The sequence below is a fragment of the Protopterus annectens genome, chromosome 1.part2 (genome assembly GCF_019279795.1).
Source record: "Protopterus annectens isolate FY-2018-M chromosome 1.part2, PAN1.0, whole genome shotgun sequence".
In the NCBI taxonomy this organism is placed as follows: Eukaryota; Metazoa; Chordata; order Ceratodontiformes; family Protopteridae; genus Protopterus; species Protopterus annectens.
Genome location: NC_056727.1, coordinates 5810046 through 5837829, shown reverse-complemented (window position 1 = coordinate 5837829; position 27784 = coordinate 5810046). Strand labels below are relative to the sequence as shown.

Sequence of the window (27784 nt, the reverse complement as noted above, 5' to 3'; positions counted from 1 at the left end):
GGGAGAGCTGGACAATGAACAGGGTATGAGAAAAAACACAGAAGGGAATTCAACACCAGAAAGAGGACAGGCTGGGCTGCTGGCATGGTTGACTGCTACACAATCAGGAGAGAAACATACCCTGGCATCTCACCAGAAAGAGGACAGGCTGGGCTGCTGGCATGGTTGACTGCTAGACAATCAGGAGAGAAACATACCCTGGCATCTCACACAAGGATGGCCAGTTGTTCCACTTTTGGCCCTGTAGCCAAGTCCTACCAGTTAAACTCCCCAAGTCACCTCAGAAAGAAATCCATGCTCCCAATGCAGGTGTCCAACTTCCTGCACACCTCAGCAACCACCAGATTAAGCACTTGGCTTGCCACCGTTTTTTTCACTTGCCCCCCCCCACCTGCCATTAGTAAAAAAAACCTTCACCCTTGAGAAAAAGACACAGAGGGCACCAGGATTCTCCAGGTTGCCTACAGCAGAACAGCCTTCACACCTTCTCCTGAGAGGCAGACACAGATGGCCATGGTGACCCAGTGGGTAAGAGAGGTCAAAATGAATATTGCTGCACCTCATCCTATGCATTCACCTGACCTGTGCATGGGTAGTCAAAATGGAAACAAAATGATAAGGTACACTTATGACATGACCACCATTGCACATCTACACTGGAATGTTATGCAACAGATACAGAGATTACTGCCTGATAGTCACTCTTGCCTTCTGCTACACCCAGCCATGTTCAAGTAATGCTCTTCAGTAGTTGGAAAATAGAAACAAATAAAGTACTGTTAGGCATAGGTGAATGACAGTTAAGACAGCAGGACATAACTGGACAAAAGAAAAAAATGTTTCTGTTTCCCACTGAATAAGTGAGTGCCACTCTATGAGTCTAGGTGGAACCATTTCTAGTGGGTGTATTGGTGCCTGCATTGTTTCTTTATATGGGTGATGCCCCTGGCATCAGAAAGAACTTGTGCCAAATAAAGCAAGAAAGTGACCTTTTTAAAGGACCATCATAGCACCCCAGCAGGTGATCTCCGAAGTCTCTTTGCATGAAGAGCAGGAAAATCCTGTTCTCCTTGGCACAGATGCAGCCCTGGATTTCCTGAGTGATGAAGCAGCTATGGCCATTTGTATGGTCCACTATAGGAGTAACATGTCACACCTGTGTGCACAAATGCACATTTCTGAATCATGTGTCATGCATGTGGTGCTGCACACACAATAAGCCTGGTGTATGATCAATTATATCACATAGGTTGTGTTAAATGTAATATGCATGGTTACTGATTTAAATACATTATCACTAGCTGGACTGATCTGCATACCTGCCAAGTTAAGTGCCTCATGTTAGCATGATATAAAGTGCTGTCACCATCTTGTGAAAGACCACTTTAAAATATATCAGCAGAAGTTATTTTAACTGCTGTAAAAGTACTGTGGACATTGGGCATCAGACAAAAGGAGAACAAGGCTGGAATACCTATTGCATCACACGTAATGCCTATGGTGCCAGTTAGGGGAGAGAGAGGGTCAGGGTGTTTATTTGCGTACCCGAGACATATGTATTTATTGGACACATATGGGATATCCACCTTAGAAATGGCAGATATGAAGTGGCTCCACAAGATGTACACCTGTAAAGCATGTAGGTGTAGAGGCATCACGATGCCCTCATGTGCTGCATGCAGGGCCAGACACAGTCATGCTTGTGTATGCCTGTGGGGAGAGGTGCAATGCACACGCAACGCTGCATACGTTGTGTTAACTGCCGTGGCCCTACCAACCTACATGATAACAGTATCAAGGGGGGGGGGGCTGCAAACTAGTAACTGCAGGTGAGTGACCAAATGTGATGCAAATCAGCTGGTCAGGGAACAGTTGTTGAGGGGCATGGTGGAAGATGGGAATGCCATGAGTGGCTATAAGCTCCTACAATTGGCACCTCCAGTCTGTAAGTGCAACATCCTGTCTAACAAAATACACATTCCAAACTACTAAATAACACTAGTTACCATGTATCTCACTATGCATACCCTAGAATATACTCAAAGGATATTTCAGTGACATTACAACGGTGCTATATTTTAATACATTCACAGGTTCCACAGGTGGAGGTCCACTATAGTGGGACAAGACAGGACTGATGTCAACAAGGCTACTGTGGCTGACAATGATGGCAACTTGCAGGTGGCAAAGTCCAATGACAGAGCAGCACTACAGCTATCACTCTGACGGAAGAGAACTTTAACTTTCACAGGTACATAGAATTCTATACAGGTAACTGCTGAGTGCACAGCCTCACTACAGCCTGACATACCATTCATATCTTACAGGCCCACAGGGGCTCCTCTTGTGTCTCCAACACACCTAGCATTTGAAATGTACACTGCCTCAGATATCAGCTTATCTACCATAGAAGAAAAATGCAGAAGAGTCTTACACCATTATGATGGCTCCCGTACTGTACCCGATATGCATGTGGCACTCAGAATCAACCAGTAAATACGTATGTCAGTGATTCATGTAGAGATAACTGCTATACACTTCACTGCAGAGCTGCTGAGCATGATTCATATTGTATGTGAATACATGTGACAACCACAATGTCATCCAGAGACTCGGCACAATGAGATGACAGTACTACTACTGTGGCAGGAAGCAAACACCACATTCGTAGGAGCACCCATGTGACACATTACAAATGATATCCAGTCTGCCTCCACTGGCTTTGTGGTCTGTGCCCATGGGAGCACTAGGTGGACATGCACAGGGTGACCAACATCAGTAGACGCTGACTGTTTCAGATGTGTAATCAGTGTCACATGCTGGCACTCAGTTGTGGGTATATTTGTCATACTCTAGTAACAGGAAGTCTCAACAGTGTGCTCCAGCAAGTTGCTGTAGTCCCAGCCCATCCCAGTCACAGAACAGAATTAGGCGCAGTACAGCTATATGCCACAGTGGTCAATTTCAACACTATGAGACCCGCAGATCAATTACTGGATGCTATGACCCCTCACAGCCAGCAGAGCAGATGTCAGTCAAGGTCACATAGTGGCACTCCATCATCACTGTTAGAGGACTTGCCCCCTAACACCCAACAATCACCCACGGCATGAGGCTAACAACTTCACCTCTTATAACTCTTACCTCACAATACAGTGTTACAGTGACTCTGATTGTATTTCTGCATTTGTGCAAGAGATGACTGCACCCTGCCTACTTCTAATCTGTATGGGCATGCTGATGTCTGATACTCAAGTGTAGCCAAATCATGCACTGCCCTGAAAAGCATCATATTATTCCATTTTGTCTGTGCCACGGCTCATAGTTGTGGACTACATACCACTTCTTTGCAAGTGTGGCAATGTGCTGCATCAGTTACAGCACTGGCTGTGGCACCACTGCTTCACTGTCCTGCCAGAAATCACTTCCCAGTCCTGCTACTGGCTGCTGTTGCAAATAACATATTCTGCCATAGCGCTATATGGCTGCATTGCATGTTTTTGCAAGACCATGTTATACAGCATAGTGCACATTACAAATATTTTGTTGTATATGTCAGGGCTATACCTTAGTGCTCCACCTACCCTTCAGAAGTCCAAATATATGTTTCACAATATTTCTGGTTTTGGTATAGAGAGTGCTGTATGTCATTTACTCTTTGGTCTGTAGATTGCAAAAAGTCACCGTCCATGCTCAAGGGCATACCTGGCATTATCTGAAACATACAAGACACAATGTCATATGTGTTCTGCTTACAGCAAGCACTGTAGCTGTATGCATAGCCCATTTTGTCCTCATTGTGTGTGCATGTATTCCTCTCAGCCATATGGCCTTGGGAAAAGTCTTCTCAGAGGATCCCTTGGCATTTTAGGCCAAATGACAGGTCTAGCAGTGGTAGCTATTCCAATTTATAGCTTTCTATGCATCTGGACCAGGTAGGGCCTCAATAATAACATTGGTACAACAAATGGTATCAATGACCTCAAGGGAAACAAGCGTTCTCATAAAATACACATATGGTGTTGATTTTCTCATCCGGTGCTCTTGGGAATGAGATATGATCCCCTACATGTTGTAGCATAGTGTCAAGGACTTAGTTAAATACTCATGAAGCATAAGTCTATGATAAACTTAACAATTCCCCCTTAAGTTTGTTGGGGGGTCCCTAGAACTAAGATGATCAGTACTGTACCAGCCTTGTTGCAATAGGAATGGGCATATCACATATACCCCTCAATATGACTTGTTGGTGACAAAGTTTGACTAGATTCTGTACTACGACCCTGCCCATTCTGAAGGGATCAGTTATCTACTGATCTGTCAGTGAGTTACTACCTGTATTGTCTTCGTTGCCATGGGTGGACCAATGAGCAGCACTGGCAAAACTGGCCTCAACACCAGCTACCCCCACATGCTGCTGAGCTATTTTTGTTACTATACCTGACATGGTTTCCACCCTGTGCTACATAAATCACAGCATTCAAATTGGGGGGAATGTTCACACAACTTTACTATTTTATAAGTCTTATCTGAATCAATCAACCATCTTGGCCTCCGGCATTTTCATATTCTGTGCTGCTCACTTACATGGAATTTTGAATTTACAGTTAACCAGAGTATTACTTAGAAGTAGGACATTTGCCTTGAAGAAGTATTTAAAAGTCCCAGAGTCAGGGGGTTTAATTTTACTTCAAGGGAGACAGGATATTACACTAGGGATGGAGCATAATTCCCCCATATTACTGAGGACAAGGTGAAGGATATTATTTCCCCTCATGGGAACTTTGACTAGTACTGACAAAGTCCAAGAAATCCTGTGCTTTCACACTAGTGGGGCTAAATGTTTCCCAGTCTGTAGCTGGACAGTTGAAGTGCTAAGTGACTCTAGTTCATTTAAGTAAGTGATATGATATTCCTGGGTCATAAGGGAGTTCTACAGTTCAACGAGATATGGTAAGGGACATTGCTGATGGTGAACAGGACATGAAGACTCAACTTCTTCTATGAACTTAAAAGGGCATTGTGCTGCTTAACCAGCACTGATATGAATCTTTTCTGGATGAAGATTAAGACAACTCCATTTTTTCCCTAAGTAGTAGGTGGCTTAAATGCAAGGAAAACATTTTCGTCTTGCACCACATCTTGGTCACTGAGCAGGTGTCTATGGCCTGCAGAGTGAAAAAGCCTTGCAGGGAGTGGTGTTTTTTTCTGTTAAAGCTATTAGCATTGATCAGTAATACCTTTATATTCTCCTTAGTTTATTTTTATTACTTAGGTTCATAGGTTCATACTAGGCTATGTAGCCCGATTCTGTATGGCTTACGCCACCCCTTGATTTAAGTATACTGTGCCCTTTTTAAGGTTTAGTTTACTGTGCCTCTGTCTAATTGTGATACGGGAGTAATCCCTGGGACAAACCTAAGATCCCCCATCCATCGAGATTCTTTTGAAGAGATTCAGTGAGGTACTCTGCCTCACATGAACTGGAATTCTATTCCAGAGCGATTTGTAGGTTGATCCAGTTAGAAATGCCTAAAAAAGCACTATGAGGATGGATAATGTTTTAGACAGTATACAAAAGCCTACAGAGGACAGCTGCAGACCATCTCTGCTGATAGTCTCAACAACTGTGCTTTCATACTGTTGGTGTCTTTGAATCACCCACACCCTGTGCATGCCTACTCCATATGCTATTTTGCACTGTATACTGCACCACGCACCACTCTTTTACAAGTCCCAGCAAAGAAACAGTGCAAATATGCAAATAAAACAAGAAATCCAAAATAGTTACAGAGCTGCTTTAACTGCAGCTTGAATAGATTAACTGTCCCTGTTGCACATTGCTTTCCATTTACCACAGCTAACCTACACGCTCAGATGCTTGAAAATACAATGAACAAAGTCCTTACATCTAAAAATAACAAAATATGAAGCAGGCAGGGCAGCATTCACTTGATACCCAGGCAATCTTAGAAGAATGTATCAATCTTGGAAACAGTCTTGTCAACATTTAAGTTTCTGAAGTACATAAAAGTAGGAAAAAACATCACGTGCATTGATCTCATAAAGTCTAAAGGTATGGACATTGAACTAACTACTAGTAATCTAGATAGAGAAAATCTGTATAGGTGCACATTCCTGTCCACTTACCCCAGTGAATGGTTACAAAACACCTGCCCTGACAGGTTTCTAGGCTGCAAGGAAAAAATCATCTAGCATATCCACAGCCACCTAAATTTTGGGAGATTACAATCTCCAAATATATAGCACTAATTAACATCTAGAATCTTACTCATCTTGCTTACTCCAAGATTAGGTCTAGACCGTGGAATGACAAGACCCCAGAATCTTCAAAAAGTATGGGACCTTGCAGATCTGCCAAACTGGACTAAAGACATCCCTGCTCTTTTTTAACTGATTAACAAATAACTATCATGCCTCCATTCACATACTGCAAACTTAAGATCTGGCACATCAGTTTATCCAGCCCATCAGCCTCTGCTAAATTTCACACAAAAGAACTCAACAAGATTAAGACTAAGCCTAGTCATCCGCTCAGCAGTGGGACAGACACCGTTAGTGTTCTCATCTTTTTTTTTCCCTGAGGCTGCCTTGGAAACTATGGGCCTATATATACTAGGGATAGAATATGTAGGCCCAGATATCTCAAATAATGTCTGCATCAGGGATTATTTTACTCAACGTTTTTGAGCACATTACACCTCTAAAATAACATTTTTAATTACTGTAAAAGCAAGATAAGCATGGAAATTAAGCGTACATTTACGGTGTATAAAAATAACACTTTGAGAGATTTGCATGTCTTATTGCGTGGGGGCTCTACGAGTTTTGCCTACAACTACTGTCTTATATCAACGAAATAAGCAGGGTGGAAAAACACTCAAGTCAACCAATGTCATTATTAACATACACGTTTTATTCTTTACAATAAAGACTGCTTTTTCTTCCCTTGCAGTAACACATAGCTGCTGCAGATAATTATACTAGATCAGCCTGGGAAATAGTTGTAATTTTGCAGTTTCGTTGTCAAGGAAAACAACGTACATTTTAATAACAAAAAAAAAATCAAAGGAAAGACACGCGGCATACGAATAATGACACTTATCACTTTTACTTCCCCTAAAAAATCACGCACATGAACTTCATGTGTACCACTTCTGCTTGCTTAGGGGATAACGACGAAGGGCGCCTTTCCTTTCCACTTTCGTAACCCTCCTGGAGGTGGAAGAGCTTGACACCAAGTTGCCTGAGGTGGCGCTATGCATTACGGGGTTTCTTTCCCAAGCTGTAAACACAGACTCCAATCCCACTGCAGGGGAGGGGCGTTCCCTGGATCCCGCGGAGTGTCGTGGGAGGGAATAGGGATGGTAAGAGTGGAGGTGGAGGACGAGCGCACATTACCTGACAACTACAAGGGCGAGAAGTAGCTTAGCAACAAGTGAGGCTCCCGTGAGTGTGGACTCATCTGATTCTGATATTTACTTATAGTTCGAAAAAGTTAGGGAATGTAAGATAAGTGCCTATTGCATGCATGCAAATTTGCAATGAAGTGCTCGTTATTCTGTTTACCATTCGTGTATATGAAATACACATTCATTTTTTTTGGTAATTTTACATATTTGTATACTAAGTGATTTTTGCCCCCAAATGAAATGAGGATGGATAATTCATGAACTGTTACTGCAGATATTTATTGATAAGTCTAATGCGATGGCATGTGTCGTGAACTCAAACAGCCAAAACTTTTTGAGTTGCAATGCATTTTGCCGGGCGCTGCTCATCGCCGTGTGCGTATTTAATGTACTAAAGGTATTTAACATATATAAAGTTGATGTAATATTTATTTAAATTATATTTACTTAAGTTTGTTCAAGAAGAGTAATATTGCCGAACAAATCTAGAGATGAAGGATTTATTTCTACAATTTGTAACAAAGCTATAGTGCCACTAAAACCAACACTTGACAGTTTTCTGTGTACTGGAGTCCCATAGTCATATAGCTCATTTAACACTTGTATTTTGTCTTGCAGGAACTGAAATGCTGCCGAGAATTTTTTTGTTGCTTGCCCTTCTACACACCGTGCGATTGCAGGAAGCAGGAGACACCATCACGTATACGGTAAAGTACTGGAAGCTTAAAATATAATGCCCGTTCATACACTGTAATAAACTGAATGATGAGTATACACACTTGGAGGCTACGCTTCTCAAACAGCTGCATATTCTATTAAATTAATAACTCCGATTAAATATAAATAAAAAGTAGATGCTCAGAATCGTCTGGGTTGCATTTGGCTCATATTACATGTTTCTGTTCTCTAAATGTTCCCTTAAAGTGTATGTTTGACATGCAGGAATAGATATTTGAAGGGGCACATCTTACAAGGTGCGCTGTTTTAGGAGCAAAGCCGAATGTAAGCCAATGTTTTACTGTTATGGATGTAAGCTTGGCTAGCACCTAACCCTAATTGCTATTTCATAAGAAAGAAATGACTAAGCAAATTAAATTCACGTCTATGCCCATGGGGTGAGAAAATTACATTTTGGCAATGTTGACTGGGAAATTCCATGTTTTTTTTTTTTTTTTTTAGATGTTTTAATGCACACACACACCCACCTGTGTGTCTGTAAATATATTTGTGTAGACTATGCATATTAGTATATACTGTGTGTGTGTGTTCGAAACACAGCTCCTACATAAGTGCCTAGTAAAGGTAAAATATTATATAGCATGTGATATCATCACCACCACCATGATCATTATTATTTTATGAGTAAGTATTTCTTGATTATAGTCTGTCTAGTAAAGACAGAAATATCCTCCTGACAAATGAGAATTATTTTTCATTCATTCCCTTTTGGGTGTGTCCTGGTGGTGTGGAAGTCCTGGATCTCTGTCAAACCACTCCATTCCAAGGAGTACATTTTTTGTTGTGACTTCTTTGTTGAAGCAGTTGTTCCTTATGTATAACTTTATTTTGATTTTATTTATTTATATTTTGTTGACTAGGACTTGGTTAACCCCACTAGGCTAGCAGCCTTTTTTCAGGGGAGTCCCAAGGTGGTACTTCTACCACTAGAGGAAATTTTCTCAGAACATCGGGGACATTTCCCTGCTCTTTTTGAAAGATGGCATTGGATCTTTTACATCCAACTGAGCTACCACCAGCTTAAACAGGTAGACATCAGTTTAATGTCTCACCTGAAGGATGACACAGTCAGAAGTCCAGCACCCCTATGCTGCACTGCTGTGTCAGCAGTCCAGTCACCTGGGATGTAAATAGAAACGAAAGCCTTCTGGTCTTAAAGCACCAAAGGCGAGTGTGCGCTACCTGTTCCACCACTGACACTGTGGTAGTTAAAATATCCCTGGTATTACTCATTTTTAAGCTGCATGTGTATGCATTTTTGTGATGAATGTCTTACTTACTTTTTTATAAATGCTGAAGGACAATGATATACTCACCCTTAGTCTGCTCCTACAAATATCGCTTGTCTATAACAGTGTCCTGTTTATTGGCATCATTGATCTATTTATTTATTTATGTATTTATTTGTTAAGCCACTAGACATTTTCAGTTTCAGGTTACAAGGCAAAACTTTACATAACACTTAAACTTAATGGAAAGCAACTAAAAGATCTTGGCAAAGACATAATTATTAAATCACATAACGAGTAAAGAGAGAGAGAGAGAGAAATGGTATGTTGCCAGAATATACAACTTTGGCAAAAAATAATCCATATCCATATGCAAACAGATGTAGTGATAAACTGACCCCTGTAAAATCATATTTCTTTCAAAAGATAGATAAAATTTAGAAGTTCTATGTAGGCAGACAATGACAGCTGAAAAGGAGGAGAGACTGTAACGTGAAATGCCTTTTGTGCAAGTGAGTATTATTTATGCCTGTCATATATAACTTGCTCTTAAATACTTTTTTAGCAGATCTGCTTAAACCTACCTTTTGCCTGGTTATAAGTTGTCTTTCAGTTTTACCTTGCAATAATTTGTACCTGCCAACAGTATTTCCTTACATGTAACTGAAAGTAGATCATGGTTGGATAAAACAGTTATTTATTCTGCTAATAGATTGATTGTAAAATCAACAGGCATACTAAAGTAATCTTCTTCAAGTTTTATTCTGAAAAGGTTCAGAAATGACTGGTGGAATAGTTGTCTTGGGACTTACAGAAGTGCTGGATAACTTATTAATAAGAATATTTTTCTAAGTTAGCATTACCAGACGTTTCAACATGGTAGAATAAGAAGTTTGCATTGCTTAAATTCCTAGTGTTCCAGAACAGTGTGTTTGCTGGCAAAGGCATATCAGGGGGTCACAAGTTCCAGACCATGAACAACTACTTAATGTGGCAGCACTCTTGTTTAAAGCAGTCAGTATTTCTGTAGAGTGATGATGGTCTTCGGTCATCATTCACAGTACTGGGCATTCCCTCTCTTTGTACGCAGAATGCACTTTGGGGACAGTTTGACTTCAGATCATATGTGAAAGGAATAATTACTATTAACTGAGCAGTCGTAAATGGCATATGTTTAACTATGTGGATGCTACCATTAATTTACTGAAGATAGGCAGAAGCCAGTACTTGTAGCACTTACAACTGTATTCTGTTTTAGTTTTCTTCATGTATGTTTTTATGTAATTGCACTTGATTACCAGTAAAGTTCAAATGGACTTAAAGCCCAGTTTCAGCAGAGACTCGGGGAGAAAAGCTGCATCACTGTACGATTGAAAAAAGATTTAACAAGGTTTACATTATTAAACTACATCTAATAAAAGTACTATATAGAAGAAGTAACAATGTAGTACAGTTTAGAAAGTTATTGTTGGATAGGTTCAACTAAGCAGAGACCCAGGTAGAAAATCTCCAAAAGTAATAAAAAAAAAATCAGTGTTCTCTCATGAAATAGTTAAAACTTCAAGTTAAGATTCTTAACATTTAAAACAGGACAAAGAATATGACGATTTATATTGTTAGTAACTGCTTAAATTATTACTGAAAACATACATAACACACATGGCCTTGTATATACATGCTGATGCCTGTAGTATAAATGTTAGCTGCACGTATGTAGTGCATTTATACAAACTTATGAGTGAAAGTTAAATCTGCTAGTAAACATACCGTCATCTACATGAGCCCATTACAATCCTTTTCATCTTTTAGGGATACATCTCATACAGTCATGGGGTGGTTAACGGTGGAGGAGCAAATTACAGGCTTGTGTGGGACTTGCATTGCCATTGTATGAAAGAAAGAAGATGAAGGTGGCATTCCTCATAGTCAAGGCAAGCATAAAAAATATAATGTAGGAATTTAAATAATGTTAATGATTAAGGAAGTACTGTTATCTAGGTGAAACAGTGGAAGGTTTGCTTCAAAATGAATGCAGTCTGAGGCTAGACGGGTTAATGTGATAGAAGAAAGACAGAGGACTGAGAAGGATGGCAACAGTTTCTTAGGACAAAATGAATTTGAAGTTCTTACTGACAAGTAACAAATAATCAAATATACTGCATACAAACAATAAATATAGCACCTTGATATCAAAGCTGAAATTTTCTGTGAGCCTTTGGTAGATGCAGTCATGTACCTTATAATTCTCTTCATATTTGTTTACATCTTATGTCATCAAAGTAAGAGAGTAACATGGAAATACTAAATTGTTAGTAGTAGACCTGATGGAGATGTTGATATAATGGCTCATGTTGGACCTTATCACCTGTCATTCACTTCTTACTGATGCTGTTGTGTATGACAAAGGCAGCCATCAGTAACACGATTGTGTTAGTGTTACTTGAATGAAATATATGCCATAGATCTATAGTTCATCCTCATCCTGCTTCTGTGATAATTGTCCAAGTGAAGGTTAAATGTTTTATATATCCTGTTTAATTCCACTTACTGAAAAGCTCTGGGAGAATTTTATAATGATATGTTAAATATCGTACCAGATATTATGGAACATCGTGTAATTGTAATCCGAAAGTAATATCACAGATTTGTGGTGAAAATTAGGACATTGCTTTTACACCATATTGTTAGCTTATCTTACATAATTATCATATTCAGATGAATATATGGATTATATTCAATGCAGGATTAACTGACTCTGAGGTTTCCCCCTCAAAACTGACAGATTTATACAGTATGTGTTTTTGTTGTATGTCAGAGATAGCCAGTTAAATTAGCTAGGCTGCACATTTCACGTGTCTTTCATTTGTTAAATTGTTTGAGTGATACTTAAATACACAGTGAATTTCTGGGCCTTTGTCTTTTTCGGAAAAGATTTCAAGCTTGCATAGATTAAAACACTGCTGGTGATTCCCTGCTAGGTGAGGAAAGTAAACCTATATTGTCTTGTCTGTGAGGGATAAAGCTGCTTACTCTTTTACTTTCACCATTTTGTTTTCTGTTTAAGAAATCTGCTTGGCCTGGAGTTTTTGTTCTATTTGAGAGATAGACAGCTAGGCTGCACATTTCACATGTTTCTTTTTCAGTGGTTAAATTATTTGATTGACACTTAAACACACAGTGAAGTTCTGGGACTTTGTATTTTTCTGAAAATATTTCAAGCCTGCATAAACTAAAGCACTGCTGGTGATTCCCTGCTACGTTTACCCAACCCACCCTCCTGTTTGTTGACCTGCTTTTTAAATCTGGTGATTTTAAGCTGCCCACCCCTACTGTAAATCGAGCTTAATAAGCTCCTCCCTTTCTATACTGCTGTTGGTATCTGAGTTATTTATTTGCCTTTCCTTGTGCGTATATTGAAAAATTGCATTTTGCTTCTCGTTGTCTATTCTACTGATTTACTTGCTCTGAATGTATTATCTAGCTAGCTGTTGGATGAAGTGGTATATTTGTACACTCTAGTAAGCACTTGTTTTTACATCAAGAGGTCAGTGAATTACCATATAGTACAATAGGAAGTAGCCTGGTCTGTTTAGGTTGGGGAAACACTTGAGATTTCTGCATGTAGTTTTACTGGCTGGATGGCTTATTAATCAGCTTATCTTGTTTGCAATGCCTTTGCAAATTCTATACAATTGAGTGGCTTTTGGCTCATTTATACAAAGCAAAAACTTTTATTCAGTAGTCACACTTTTATAAGTTGTTTAAAGTATACTTATCTTTATATTTGTTTGCGGTAACATTTTGTATCTTGTAAGTTTGTTTGTAGAAGCATTTCAGTTTTTGACACTCCTTTACTGTGCTTTTACATTAAGAGGACTGGGATTATTCATCCATTGGTAGTAGATGTTTACCTGGTCTGTCTGAGCTAGAAAGCACACAAAAGGGCTCCAAGTATCTTTTTTGCAATTCTCTTATATACTGTGACTGTACTTTAGCAGTTTTAAAAAACTGCTGCTTTAGGTAGTTAATTGCACTGTATTAGATTGTATCTGTTAGTTGTAGAGTTATTGTGGATAGGTTGTGTGATCTTGTTACACTTGGGCACAAAACCAGTTATTCTATGTTAAGAAGCCTTTTCTGCACCCTTGTGGCAAAAGTGTGCTGATCTAACCTGTCTGAGTTAGAGACTGCTGGTGGAAGGCTTATTATGTGCTTTTGTGATAGGTGTTTAGCTTAAAACTTGTTTTTCTTTGTTCATATTTAAGCCTAGCATTTGCTTGGTGCTGCTGTCCATGCAAAGGCAGTTAGCAGTGCCCTTATATAGACACAAAAGCTGGGAAGCTCAGTATTTCCCTAAACAGCTGTCAGTGAAACCCTTCCAAGCTTTTATGCTGGTCTAGGAGCTATTCATTTGTGTGCTGAGCAATACTGCCTTATTGATCAACCTTAACCTACACAAGGTACAGTTCCCTCTTGTAGTTTCGGCACTACCAGCATAGTCCTGTCAAATTAACCCATTCCCTTTCCTAATAAGACATGCAGTAAGACCATGCTCTCATGGATGGGCAGCTTCCCATCATCTCTCTGCCCAGCCTGATAGACTTGGGCATCCTGAGGCAATGTAGCAATTGACTCTTGTACACTGACGACCTCTTACTCCTGAAACAAATACTTTGTGAGAGATGTAGTTACACTATGAAATTGGAGGCAACACTCTCACATAAGGACAAATTGAATGTCAGACATGGTTGTCAGCACACACACACACACACACACACACACACACACACACACACACACACACACACTAAATAAGGACACAACACATAAACCCACATATGGGGAGGAACTCCTAGTAACTTACCAAAAGATCAGACGCCTCCCAAATGGAAACCACAGACACACACAACAATGCAAAAACAACCACAACACATAACACACACACCAGTGTCTCAACAATTAAGCCCATAAGGCATAACAACACAAAACCTAATGTACCATTCATAGGTGACTCCATTCTGAGACATACAGATGTTCCCCTACCAAGCTGGATAAGGAGCAGGTTACAGTTAGCTATCTGCCATGTGCCAGAATTCGTCAAGTCACTCAAGCACTCAAGTCACACTACCACAGGTACTGGTATGACTCCGTCATTGTCCATGTGGGATGAATGACTTGAGATGTACTTTACTAGTCTATATGAAGAGAGACATGAGTGAGATCTCAGGTTATGTGTCACAAGCAGGTATAAGCCTAGCATTAAGCAGCAGTCTCCCTTCTCCAAGGATGATACCACAATACAATCAAAAAAATTATTTACTTTAACAATTAGCGTCTGGTGTCCGTCCAATGGAATCCAATATCATTCAGCCTGGGAAGACATGGCCGACAGGCTGTGCTGCTTTGCCAGAGATAGTCTGCACTGTCGTCTCTAGGCTTTTTGGATAATGGCAATGGCATTAGCCATCCCTATTGTGCCTTTTTAGGCAGTGTCAAAATAACCAACCTCCCAACATAACAAAATCCTCTTTAGATAAGCTCAGGGTACTGCTGCGTAATGTAGGAGTCTAAACAGGAAACTGCACTCCTTGGAAGCACTTCTCACTTTGGAAGATGTTGATGTTTGTGCAGTCACCGAGACATAGTTCAACAAACTGGAAGATACCCCAGCTGTGCAGGGCTATAATGCCTTCCATACATTCAGACTATAAACTGAGCATGAAAGAACCACAGGAGGAGGTGTATCCATCTTCATTAAAGATAAGTACACCTCGAGACTTGTCAGACAGTATAACTCTGTTGAGCCACTTCATGTCCAGTTAACTATAGGCAAAGCCCCCTACCACATCACAGCTAGCAATAGATCCCTCCACCATGAAACAGGAAATACATACTGCATACCTAGACTTACAGGAGTTATCCTACTATCAACTGGGAAAAACATACACAATCACAAACATACTGGCTCAGAGGTTCTTGGACTTTGTCAGTGCCAGTGCTCTGGAAAAGCTAGTCAGCGTACCCACAAGAGGCTCAAATGTCCTGGACATAGTCCTCATTAACATGGGAGAGCATTGAATCCCCCTCCCCCATGTGATGTCCTTCCTGGCAAGATTGGACCATAAATCAGTCTTGTTTGATGTAATTATAAGACCAGATATCCTCATCAAGCTCAAAAATGCTTAAGAATTTTTCTAAGACAAATTACTTCCTACTAATTGATGGTATAAGAAGTTTCAAAGCCCCCTCAAACTTAAATAACATGGATTGCTCTGTAGAAATGTACACCAATGCGCTGGGTAACCACTTAAGCAGTTGTACAGAATTGTCTGTATCTGACTGGATTAAACCAGGTCTTGCTGAAAAAAACAAGTAACCCTAGTGGACCCCTAGTATAAACAGGCTACACAACAAGAGAAGGAAACTAATGTCCAAGAACAAGAGGTAACTGGCTCAACAGAGGAAGAACTCACCCTCTAGCTTAAACAAAAAATTATAGATCTTGTCAAGTTCTCCTTAGTTAATTACAAAGCAAAAATAGCCTCCCTAGCTAAGGTTAATCACAAGGCATTCTTTAACTATGTACAAAACCTAAAAGAAAATACCTAGCTGTGCGCTGAACTAGTTGTGGATGGCATGTCCCATACTCCACTGACTGTAATAGCCAACCTGCTAGCTGACACATTTGGAAAAAAATTCACTCCCCACCCCCTCTAGTCATCACCCAAAGTATACTTGCCACCATTCCTCAGCCTATTATCTCAAGAGAGTAGGTCATATTGGTGCTCTACAAGGCCAAAAACGTGGCATCAGCGGGACTAGACAACAATTTAAAACATGGCCTAACAGACCTACATGGATCCCTGTTTAACCACAGCCTGAGAACTAGTTATGTTCTGGTGGAATGGAGGACAGCAACCATATTCCTCCTGCACAAAGGGCGACCATCAACCAATCCTAGAAATTAGAGGCCCAAAAGCTTGACTAACTTCACCCGCAAGGTCATGCAAAGAATCATTATGGACCTTATTAACAAGGACATAGGTAATCTCCAGACTCTGGACCCAACCCATTTAAGATTCATTAAAGGTTGATAATGCCTGATAAACATGGTTGACTTCTTTGAGAAAGTCACCAAGGCTCTGGACAAGGGAAAGATGGTGCATACCACCCCTCTTGACCTAGAAAAGGGATTTGACACAGTTCCCCACTCGGGTGTTATAGAGAAACTCTCACAATTGTGAATTATCCCCTACATTATTAGATGGGTAGCCAACTGGCTCACTGACGGGACACATTCTGTCAAAGTAGGTAACTTCACCTCCAGCAAAAGACCAGTCACCAGTGGTGTACCACAGGGTTCTGTGTTGGGCCCCTTACTGTTCAAAATTTCTCAGAAGTCCAGGAAAACTTGAGCAGCCTGTGGCTGACCAAGTTCTCTGATGATTGCAAACTGGGAGCAATCAGTGAGTCCCCCAACGATGTTAATATACTACAGATAGGTTTAATGCAGACAAATGATTGGTGCCAAAGCCACGTATTAAAGCTAAATGCAAAAAAATGCATTGTTAATCCCTTTGGGAAAGCTGACATCCTTGCTAATTACATTATAGAAAGCAGCCCCTAAGTGTAGACCCAGTGGTACGTGATGTACACACACACACACATATATAATATATATGTATATAATATATATGTATATATATATATATATATATATATATATATATATAAATTTATATATATATATATATACACATGTATAATGGATATATATATATATATATATATATATATATATATATATATATATATATATTTATATATACATATATAATATATATGTGTATAATATATATATGTGTGTGTGTGTGTGTGTGTGTGTATATATATATATATATATATATATATATATATATATATTTATATTTATATATACATATAAAATATATATATATATATATATATATAAAAATGTGTATAATATATCTGGAGCATTTCTCCCCGGGCCTCCGCTGAAAACAGGCTCTGTGGAACCTAGTCGGACATTCCCGGTCAACAAATGTTAAATAAATAAAATAAAATAAATAAAAAATATATATATATATATATATATATATATATATATATATATATATATATATATATATATATATATATATATAATCATTGTGTGTGTGTTTGTAGTGTATGCATGTACAAATACATACATACATACATATATATATATATATATGTGTGTTTGTGTGTGTGTATAGGTTCATAGGTGTTTACTAGGCTAAGACCACAAGGGCCTTTTTAAGCCTAGCCATGCATCACAAATCTCTGACGAGTTCTGACACCCTTGATAAGCATAAGCATGGGCCTGGGAGATGAACCATTTACAGGTTACCTGTTTGCACAAAGGTGCCAACTGTATTCTTTTAGTTGTTGATTCCCGCCTTCCCAGTTGGATCCTCTTCCACCATGGTTGCTAGTTGATCCTGCTTCATTTGATTCACAGTTAGGGCTTCATCCTTTGGCACCACTGAGTTAGCTGATAGCCATCATGATTGATTAAACCAGAATAGTTGTTTGTGATAACTGACAAGAGTCCATTTGTCAGAGATACACACCAGCTAAAGATAGCAAATCTGTTGTGGCAAGAATATTTACTGCGAACATTACTAAAATAAACTTTTTCAGATATGGGGTGAATCTCTCTTACCAGTGAACATGGTCTAACAGTAGTGATTCTTTAAACAGTAATTATGTTTGTCATAAGGAAGACATTAACACATTACTGCATCTTAAGAAAATGCAGTGGCTGCTTTTTGAATTGCTTTGCTGACTGAATGGCTGTAACTCATTAATAAGTTTACCATAAATGAAATTTAAAATCATTACATATTTCATTTATCTTATTGGGTGGAATATGATCCAAACTTAAGCAAGAGTAAAGTGTGGGCTATTTTATGGAACTGTGCTTTGAATTGCATTCCATTTAAATATGTTTTACTCAATTTATGACTTTTTTTGTTTTCAGTAATTATCTTACTCAAACCAAAACATTCATTGTATTCTAATTTCAGTATGTCATGTCATTATGTAGAAATAAAAATACAGATATGCATCCTATCTTTCAGTCTTGTCTCATTGTTCAATATTTGTGTTCTGACATTAATGAAATTGTATCGGTCAATGTTGTTAAAGGCAATAACTGAGATTCATAAAAGTTACTGCCACTAGTGCTGTTTGGGTGATAGTACAGTGTCCAATATAATGACAGTGTTGTAATGTGATTCAGAGAATAATAAAGCCACGTAGAGCAACATTTTATTAATGGCTAATACTGTAGGTGAAGTAATTCAGCATGTTACACTTTTAGCAGAGTAAGCAAGTGTCTGGCAGTTAGCACAGAGGATTAAGGCCATGATTGTTAATGAGCTGCTTCTTGTACTCTAGGGTTTGACTCTTCCGTTACCTGTTGTGTGATACTGAGCAATGCACTTAACCAGGCAGTTCTCTTGGGTTATTGGGATAGGCTGCTCAATGATCTTCATCACTGCATGCTTAGTGATTATCTGTGAAACTATAAGGCTTTCACGTCAGTCGCCCTTTCTCTTGGACCTGTATCGATTGGCAAGACGGACCAAGCTAGGAAAGACGTGCAGCAGGTAAGGGTGATAAAGGATAATGAGGGAAACGCACTCACAAGTGAGGAGAGTGTGTTGAGCAGATGGAAAGAGTACTTTGAGGGGCTGATGAATGAAGAGAATGAGCGGGAGAGAGGGTTGGATGATGTGCAGATAATGAATCATAAAGTGCAGTGGATAGCTATGAAGAGGATGAAGAATGGAAAGGCTGTTGGTCCAGATGACATACCTGTGGAAGCATGGAGATGTTTAGGTGAAATGGCAGTGGAGTTTTTAACTAGATTGTTTAATGAAATCTTGGAAAGTGAGAGAATGCCTGAGGAATGGAGAAAAAGTGTTTTGGTACCGATTTTTCAGAATAAGGGTGATGTGCAGCGATGTAGTAACTACAGAGAGATTAAATTGATCAGTCACAGCCTGAAGTTATAGGGAAGAGTAGTGGAAGCTAGGTTAAGAAGGGAGGTGATGATTAGTGATCAGCAGTATGGTTTCATGCCAGGAAAGAGCACTACAGATGCGATGTTTCCTCTGAGAGGGTTGATGGAAAAGTATAGAGAAGGTCAGAAGGAGTTACATTGTGTCATTGTGGACTTAGAGAAAGCATATGACAGGGTGGTTAGAGAGGAGTTGTGGTATTGTATGTGGAAGTCGGGAGTGTCAGAAGTATGTAAGAGTGGTACAGGATATGTACGAGGGTAGTGTGACAGCGGTGAGGTCTACAGTGGGAGTGACGGATGCGTTTAAGGTGGAGGTGGGATTACCTCAAGGATCAGCTCTGAGCCCTTTCTTATTTGCAGTGGTGATGGACAGGTTGACAGATGACATCAGACAGGAGTCCCCGTGGGCTATGATGTTTGCAGATGGCATTGTGATCTGTAGTGAGAGTATGGAACAGGTGGAGGAGACCCTGGAGAGGTGGAGATATGCTCTAGAAAGAAGAGGAATGAAGGTCAGCTGGACTAAGACAGAATATATGTGTGTGAATGAGAGGGAGGATAGAGGAATGGTGAGGATGCAAGGAGTAGAGGTGGCGAAGGTGGATGAGTGTAAGTACTTGGGATCAACAGTTCAGAGTAATGGTGAGTGTGGAAGAGAAGTGAAGAAGTGTGTACAGACAGGATGGAGTAGGTGGAGAAGAGTTTCAGGAGTGATTTGTGACAGACGAGTACCAGTAAGAGTGAAAAGGAAGGTCTACAAGAGGGTAGTGAGACCAGCTATGTTATATGGGTTGGAGACAGTGGCATTGACAAAAAGGCAGGAGTCAGAGCTGGACATGGCAGAGTTAAAGATGTTAAGATTTGCACTGGGTGTGACGAGGGTGAACAGGATTAGGAATGAGTTTATTAGAGGGTGAGCCCAGGTTGGAAAGTTTGGAGACAAAGCCAGAGAGGCAAGATTACATTGGCTTGGACATGTGCTGAGGAGGGATGCAGAGTATATTGGGAAAAAGATGCTAAGGATGAAGCTGCCAGGTAACAGGAAAAGAGGAAGGCCTAAGATAAGGTTTATGGATATGGTGAGAGAGGACATGCAGGTGATTGGTGTGACAGAGCAAGATGCAGAGGACAGGAAGAAATGGAAACAGATGATCCGCTGTGGCGACCCCTAATGGGAGCAACTGAAAGAAGAAGTCAGGCACCCTTTCTCTTACTGTGAGAAAAACTGTTTTTAAACTGTGAAGTAGGTATTTTCTTTAATGTTTGGAGTAAAGAAATTCTGTCAGTATATCTGGGCAGAAAATTCAGGTTGATTACAGACTTTAAAATTTTATAACATTATTTGGGGAGCATAAGATTTTGCATACCAGGTCTGAAACAACAATCCAGGCATTGGCTGCAATGTCATCAGCCTATGACTAGCAGAGTACAGAGTTTCTATGTGTTATGGCAATGCTAATGGCTGTTTTGAATAATATTTTTTATAGAGTTAGAGGGTAATCACAACATAGAAGAGCATTTTGGTTGAGAAAAATTTTGAGGACATTCGTGTTTATTCATGTTTGATTGCATAAATACATAGAACTGATGCAGACATGCTACATGTGATGTTTTATAAGGTTGGTTTGGAACAATGTGAGCCACCACACAAATGCTGATAACAGTTAGAAAATATTTCTTAACAGAAGAACCAAACTTTATGTGGAAAAAAGATGTGTTTTCCTGAGCACTCAAGTAATACTTCCATAACAACTGTATAAAAGCTGAATTGGAAGAACTCTATTAAGGTCACCCCACCACTGTAAAACAATAAATCACTAGCTGAAAGGGTAGTTTAGCGGCCAGTTAGAAGAAATTGAGAATGTGTTCAGGATTTTTTGTTATGACAGAGAACAGAAAATGCCTAGAGTACCATTACACACCAACAGGTATTTCAACACAGATGTTGGAAAAATTACACTTTGATTTTGATGGACTTATTCTGAATAGTGTATTCACAGCAGTAATGAATGCACACTTATGAAGGATAGTGTGAAGGCTGCCAGCCTAGCTAGATAGAATTTGGTAAATAATTCTATGTCATTTGCAAATATTAATGTAATCCACAGGCTGTTAACAAATGTAAGAAAACTGTTATATGTTCTGAGCTTCAAAAATGTAACCACAGTGCACCCTGGTGGAAGAAAGCTAAGTAAAGCATTGTATGATTGATCTCAAGCTCGTACTGGTCTGGACTAAGACATTCTTTCTGTTGCTTCAGGACAAGAGTTAATTTACTAGATTTTACATGTAAAATGTATTTTATTGCTGTGGCTTCCTGCAGGTGCAGATTACAAGAAGAAATGTAAATGTTAAGTTCTGTGAGCCTGGGAGACTAAATCAGAACTGTTAAGAATGATGTAATCTAAAATGACTCAGCAGTACTGTGTTATCAATTTAAGGACAGAAAAAAAGGAGAGCATTTTGGATTTTGTCTGAACCTGAACACATCAACTTACCAGCACTCTGCCTTTGCTCTGTAAGCAGGATCTTAGATCTTAGTATTTCTCTTAGAGTTAGATGTGGATTTAGCCAGATTGGTCTAGCTGTTTTCTATAGTTATGTCAGACTATTCTACAGTATTATTTTAAAGCATTTGTCTGAACTCTGTAATAACAGTGTGTTGAAGTAATAAGTATTGTTTTGTGTTTTTATTATTTATTATTAAATATTTATAAACCTTTGAACTGTGGCTGTTTTGTGTAAAGATAATGTAAGCTCTGAGAGTACTTTGCATGTATTTGGTGGTAATGTTCAAGCCACTCCGGTAGCTTTAGCCCTGGGTCATGTTATTTGGATAACAGTAATATTACACAGTGAAATTGGTCACCTTTTGGGAAGGGCCCTATTAGTAGTGGATAAGAGTAGTTATTGGCAGTGATTACTACCTTATAGCCTGGCAGGAGGTGGCATAGCTGGAAAACCTGTGCCAGCCTTCCCCAGGTGTGTCTGTGTATTTGTATATAAACCAGATCTCAAAGTGTGTGTGTGTCAGCTACTTGGGCAAGGACACAAAGCACTGGTTGGACAGAGAGGGCACTAGAGGGTTTTGGCTTGTCTACTTGTCTGTGATCTGAACCCTGTAGCTGTGCCAGTGGGGAGTCTTATTGGGGATCTGTAGAGAAAGGGATAAACCAGCCCCAGACTGACTGTGATCTCTGTGTGCTCCTAAGGGAAATTGTACTTTACTGTGTGTATGTACTTGTTATCCTTCCCAGTGTGCATGCCCCTCACCGGTGCTAGTGGTGAGGATTGAGACTCCTTGATTACTGGGCCAGTGCATGGGCGTCTCATATTAATTGGTTGGCTGTGGTGGGATATTCACACAGCATATTAATTGTTTAGCAGTGGTGGGATATCCACATCAAAATATTAATTGTTTGAGTGTGGTGAGTTAGCCACATCACATACTAATTGGCTTGTATTGGCATGGGTAGTGAATTCCTGTAGCTTGTGTACAGTAATCACTGAAAGTGTTTTTGTGCTCTAAATAATCCACGCAATGAATATTCAGAGTTCAGATCACAATTGTTTTATTTCTTTTCTTAGCTTAGTTAGTCAGGGAGAGCAGGCAAGCAGTATGGCAAGCTGACAAGGAGCCAGTTGGCTAAGATGTGCCAGGCTAAAGGACTGGTGCATGGAAACCTGACTAAGACAGGCTTGACTGCAGCTTTGGTCACAGCTGCATCAGAAAACAGCAATCAGGAGGATGATCAGACTGGCCGTGGAGATGTACAACACTCAGAGAATGGACAACTCAGCCTTTCTGCAGAGGACTTAAAAATCCATCTGGAGCTAAAGAGACTTGAGTTGGAGGCCAGTCATTTGGAAATGGAAGCTGTGGAGAAGGAGAGCCAGAGGCAGCAAGAAAAGGAGATGCTGACTCTTCGCCAGAGTCATGGAGGTAATGGGGAAGGGAGTAAGTGGACCCCAGAAGCACAAAAGATCAGTAAATTTCTTCCACAGTTTACAGAGGGGCATAATTTTGATAGTTTCATTCATATGTTTGAGAGGGTATGTAAACAGTATGATGTTGACTAAAGACTCTAGGTACGATTTCTGACCCCCTTACTCCATAGTAAAGTTGTAACTGTGTTGTCCAAGATATCTCATCATGAATCTTTTGATTATACTGCTGTTAAGAATTGTTTGCTAGAATTTTTTAAGTTAACACATAATGCTTATAGGAAAATGTTTTGTGAGTATAGACACAAGGCAGATAAAAGTCTGTGTGAATATGTTGCTGAACTAAGCACTTATTTTCATAGGTGGATGAGTGGATGTCAGGTCACCACTAGGGCTGGCAGATGTTTTGGTGAGGGAACAAGCCCTTAGCACTTTGCCTGAAGACATGAGTATCTGGTTAGCTGATATACAGTGTGCTACTTCAGATGAGTTGGGGAAGAAGGGAGACCTATTCCTTGCAAGCAGAGCATCACTGCACAGGAAAGGGACACCCAGTGCTACTCATGGGTCTAAGGGAACTCATGGTGGGCAGCCCAGACTTCCCCAACAGAATCTGACAGTAGCAGGGGAAGCCACTAGTCCAGGTATATGTCCAGGACTGAGGATTAAATGTTTTGAATGCAACCAGTGGGGCCATGTGGCATATAGATGTCCATGGAGGCAAGGTGGGGGACAAAAGGAGGGAGCCAGTAAGTGGGAAGGACAAAGTGCCAACAGTAGGCTGTCTTGAGACAACAAGGGTACTAAACTGCCACCAGAGGTTATATCCTAATGGCAAAGAGCCCATTGCTAGGAGAGACACAGCCTCTGATATAACCATTGTGAAGTCTGCAGTGGTTACAGACGAGTACTACTTGCCTGGGCAGTCTGAAGTACTCAGAGCTTTAGGAGGGACCCCATTCCATATACCTTTGGCTAGAGTTCACCTTGACTGGGAGGGTGAAAAGGAAGCCAGCAAGTAGGTGTGTTTGAGGATATCCCTGCAGATGTCCTGATAGAGAATGATTTTGATAATGCAGTACTATGTGCTCATGCAGTTACATGCAGTCAGGCTTGGAGACAAGCATGTGGGTCTGGAAGCTTGGGGGAGACCCAGACAGACCGCACACTTGCAGCCTGGAAGAGTGAGGAGGTTACGTCAGGGAGGGAGCTATGCTGTAGCAATGAGACTGAAGGTGGGCTACAGCTGCTTGTGGGTACTTATGGTCCCTTCGACAGAATCACTGCAAAGGTAGAGGTGAGTGGTAGTACCCAGGCTGACAGTGAGGCACCGCTGTCAGAGGATGCCAGACTTCCTGTGGAAGGGGAGCTGGGAAGGGTTACAAAGAGAGAGTTGAGACGGGCTCAGCTATCAGACCGTACATTGCAAGGCCTGAGGCAGGTAGCTAGTGAGGCACCTGATTCTCAAGGGAAGGGGGATTCTGTATACTGGGACAAAGGGTTACTGTATAGAGAGTGGACCCATGAGGGAGGACTAGAAGGTGAGAGGGTACAGCAGTTTGTAGTGCCTAGAGCCTACCGTCTGGCGCTTCTAGCTATAGCTCATGATATTCCCTTTGCAGGTCATATGGGCATAAAACGTACAAAGAGATGTATTATGCAGAACTTCTATTGGCCTGGAATTTCCAGAGATGTAACGGTACTGCAGGACCTGTGAGCAGTGCCAAAAGGTAGGCAAGGCAGGAGACAAGGTGAGATCTCCTTTGATGCCTTTGCCTGTGATGGAGAAGCCATTTCCGAGGGTAGCTATGGATATTGTGGGGCCTCTGAGTACCCCAAGTTCTACAGGGAAAAAGTATATCTTAGTGGTAGTAGATTATGCTACAAGATACCCTGAGACAGTGGCTTTGTCCTCCATTGAGGCAGAAAAGGCGGCAAATGCTTTGTTAGAGATTTTCAGCAGGGTAGGTTTCCCAAAAGAAATACTGACTGACAGAGGTGCCAATTTCATGTCAGACTTGCTGGCTTGTGTGTGGAAGTACTGTTGGGTGAAGCACCTGAAGACTACCCTCTACCATCCCCAGACTAATGGTCTTGTTGAGAAGTTAAACTCTACAGTCAAGTCCATGCTATGGGCATTTGTAGACCAGTTTAAGAGGGACTGGGACAAATATTTGCACATCTGTTGTTTGCTTACAGAGAGCTTCCCCGGGAATCCACAGGTTTTCATTGTTTGAGTTGCTGTATGGGCATAGGGTGAGGGGAACTCCAGATTTAATTTGTGATGAGTGGGAAGGTGAGTGTGAATCCCACAAGGAGTCTGTTGTGGCATATGTCCTAAACCTCAGGACAAGGCTCAGGGAACTTGCAGGCTTGGCCCAGGAAAACCTGGCAGAAGCACAACAACAGAAAAAGGTCTGGTATGACAGGAATGCTCGAGGTAGAGAGTATGCTATAGGGCAACGGGTAATGGTTCTCATTCCTGTCAGACACAACAAGCTGAAAGCAGCTTGGGAGGGACCCTACAAGGTGGTAAGAAAGGTAAGTGATGTTAACTACATGGTAGAACTGCTAGGCAATAGTCAGACGCACAAATTGTACCATGTTAACATGATGACACTATACCATGATAGGGAGGCCCTTCTGCTGAGTGCTGTGGATTGCAGGAGGAATCTAAGGGAGATCTGATGACTGATCTCCTCAGTGAGGCTCGGACTGACACCTCAGTGGAAGGGGTAGCAATGTCCCAGCAGCTATCTCCTACCCAGCTTCGAAAAATCCAAGCAGTGTTACAGGAGTTTGGGGACATGTTCACTGGGAAACCAGGGTGCACCCACCTGGTACAGCACCAAGTGGATACAGGACACCAAAGGCCTATTAGGCAGGCCCGTTATAGGGTGCCTGAGAGAGTGAAACAGATTCTGAGGGAGGAGATGCAGGAAATGTTGGAACTAGGGGTAATTCAAGAGCCCAGCAGTCCCTGGGACTCCTCAGTGGTGCTGCTGCCAAAGAAGGATAGCAGCACCAGGTTCTATGTGGACTAAAGGAAATTAAATAGTCGCACAGAGTCTGATGCTTACCCCATGCCTAGGACAGATGAGGCCCTAGAGCAGCTGGGTGGGGCTAAGTATCTTACAACCACTGATCTTACCAAGGGTTACTGGCAGGTGCCCTTGCTCCCAGTGCTAGAGAGAGGTCAGCCTTTGTGACTCCTTCTGGCTTGTATGAGTTCACAAAGATGCCCATTTGGGATGTAAAATGCCCCAGCAACTTTCCAGAGGCTGGTAGATCATATCCTAGCAGGGGCTGGAGACTTTGCCCTTACTTACCTAGATGATATTGCCATCTACAGCCATTTCTGGCACCTTCAGCATGTCAGGGAGGTGCTGGGCAGACTACAGAAGGCAGGGTTGACCATTAAGCTGAGCAATTGTCAGGTGGGTATGGTAGAGGTCTCCTTCCTGGGACATAGAGTGGGGAGTGGTAAGATCAGGCCTGAACCTGCCAAAGTGGAAGCCATTCAGGCATGGCCTACACCTGTTACCAAAAAGCAGGTGAAGGCATTCTTAGGGACAGCAGAGTACTACAGAAAGTTCATCCCCAGTTATAGTACCATAGCTGCTCCCCTCACAGACCTGACCAGGAAAAACAGGCCAGATAAGGCAGTGTGGACCACAGCACGTGAGCAGGCATTCCAGAAGTTTAAAGAAGCTTTGGGAGGACCCCCTGTGTTAGCCAGTCCAGATTACAGCAAAGATGTTTTTGTGCAGGTGGATGCTTTGAACCATGGGGTGGTGGCTGTACTTAGCCATATTCTTCAAAAGAGAAGAGCACCCAGTGGTTTATCTCAGTCGTAGGCTCCAACCCAGGGAGGAATGCTATGCAGCTCTAGAAAAGGAATGTCTAGCCATAGTGTGGGCACTGCAGAAACTTCAGCCTTATCTGTATGGAAGAAAATTCTCTGTATATACAGATCACAATCCCCTAACATGGTTACACCGAGCAGCCAGCAAAATGCCAAGTTGCTAAGATGGAACCTAGGGTTGCAAGCATATGATATGTCAGTGCAGCACCACAGTGGGGTTAGCAACGCCAACGCAGGTGGGCTCTCATGACAGGGAATGGGGTAAAAGTATACTCAGATAGACGTAATCCTCTCAAGCAACGTTTCTCAAGGGTCACTTGAAAAACTAAATTGAGTTCTCCGAGGGGGGGGGGGGTGTCAAGGCTGCTAGCCTAGCTAAGTAGAATTTTGTAAATAATTCTGTCTCATTTGTAAATATTAATGTAATCCACAGGCTGTTTACATATGTAAGAAAACTGTCATATGTTCTGAGCTTCAAAACTTTAACCACAGTGCACCCTGC

General features: G+C 41.0%; 1 protein-coding gene across 5 annotated transcripts in view; it reads left to right on the top strand.

The window, feature by feature from the left end:
• The first annotated feature begins 7322 nt into the window (after window positions 1-7322).
• EFEMP1 (EGF containing fibulin extracellular matrix protein 1) overlaps window positions 7323-27784 on the top strand; it is a 1468010-nt gene continuing 1447548 nt past the window's right edge. Inside the window, exons 1-2 of one of the 5 annotated variants that reach the window (XM_044054759.1) lie at window positions 7323-7459; window positions 8052-8140. In XM_044054759.1, coding sequence (XP_043910694.1) covers window positions 8060-8140 — 81 coding nt within the window. In that variant the 5' untranslated portion in view covers window positions 7323-7459; window positions 8052-8059. Of the gene's footprint in view, window positions 7627-7657; window positions 7831-8051; window positions 8141-27784 lie in introns of those variants that run through there. The other 4 variants (XM_044054754.1, XM_044054738.1, XM_044054729.1 and 1 more) reach the window with 4 other exon arrangements.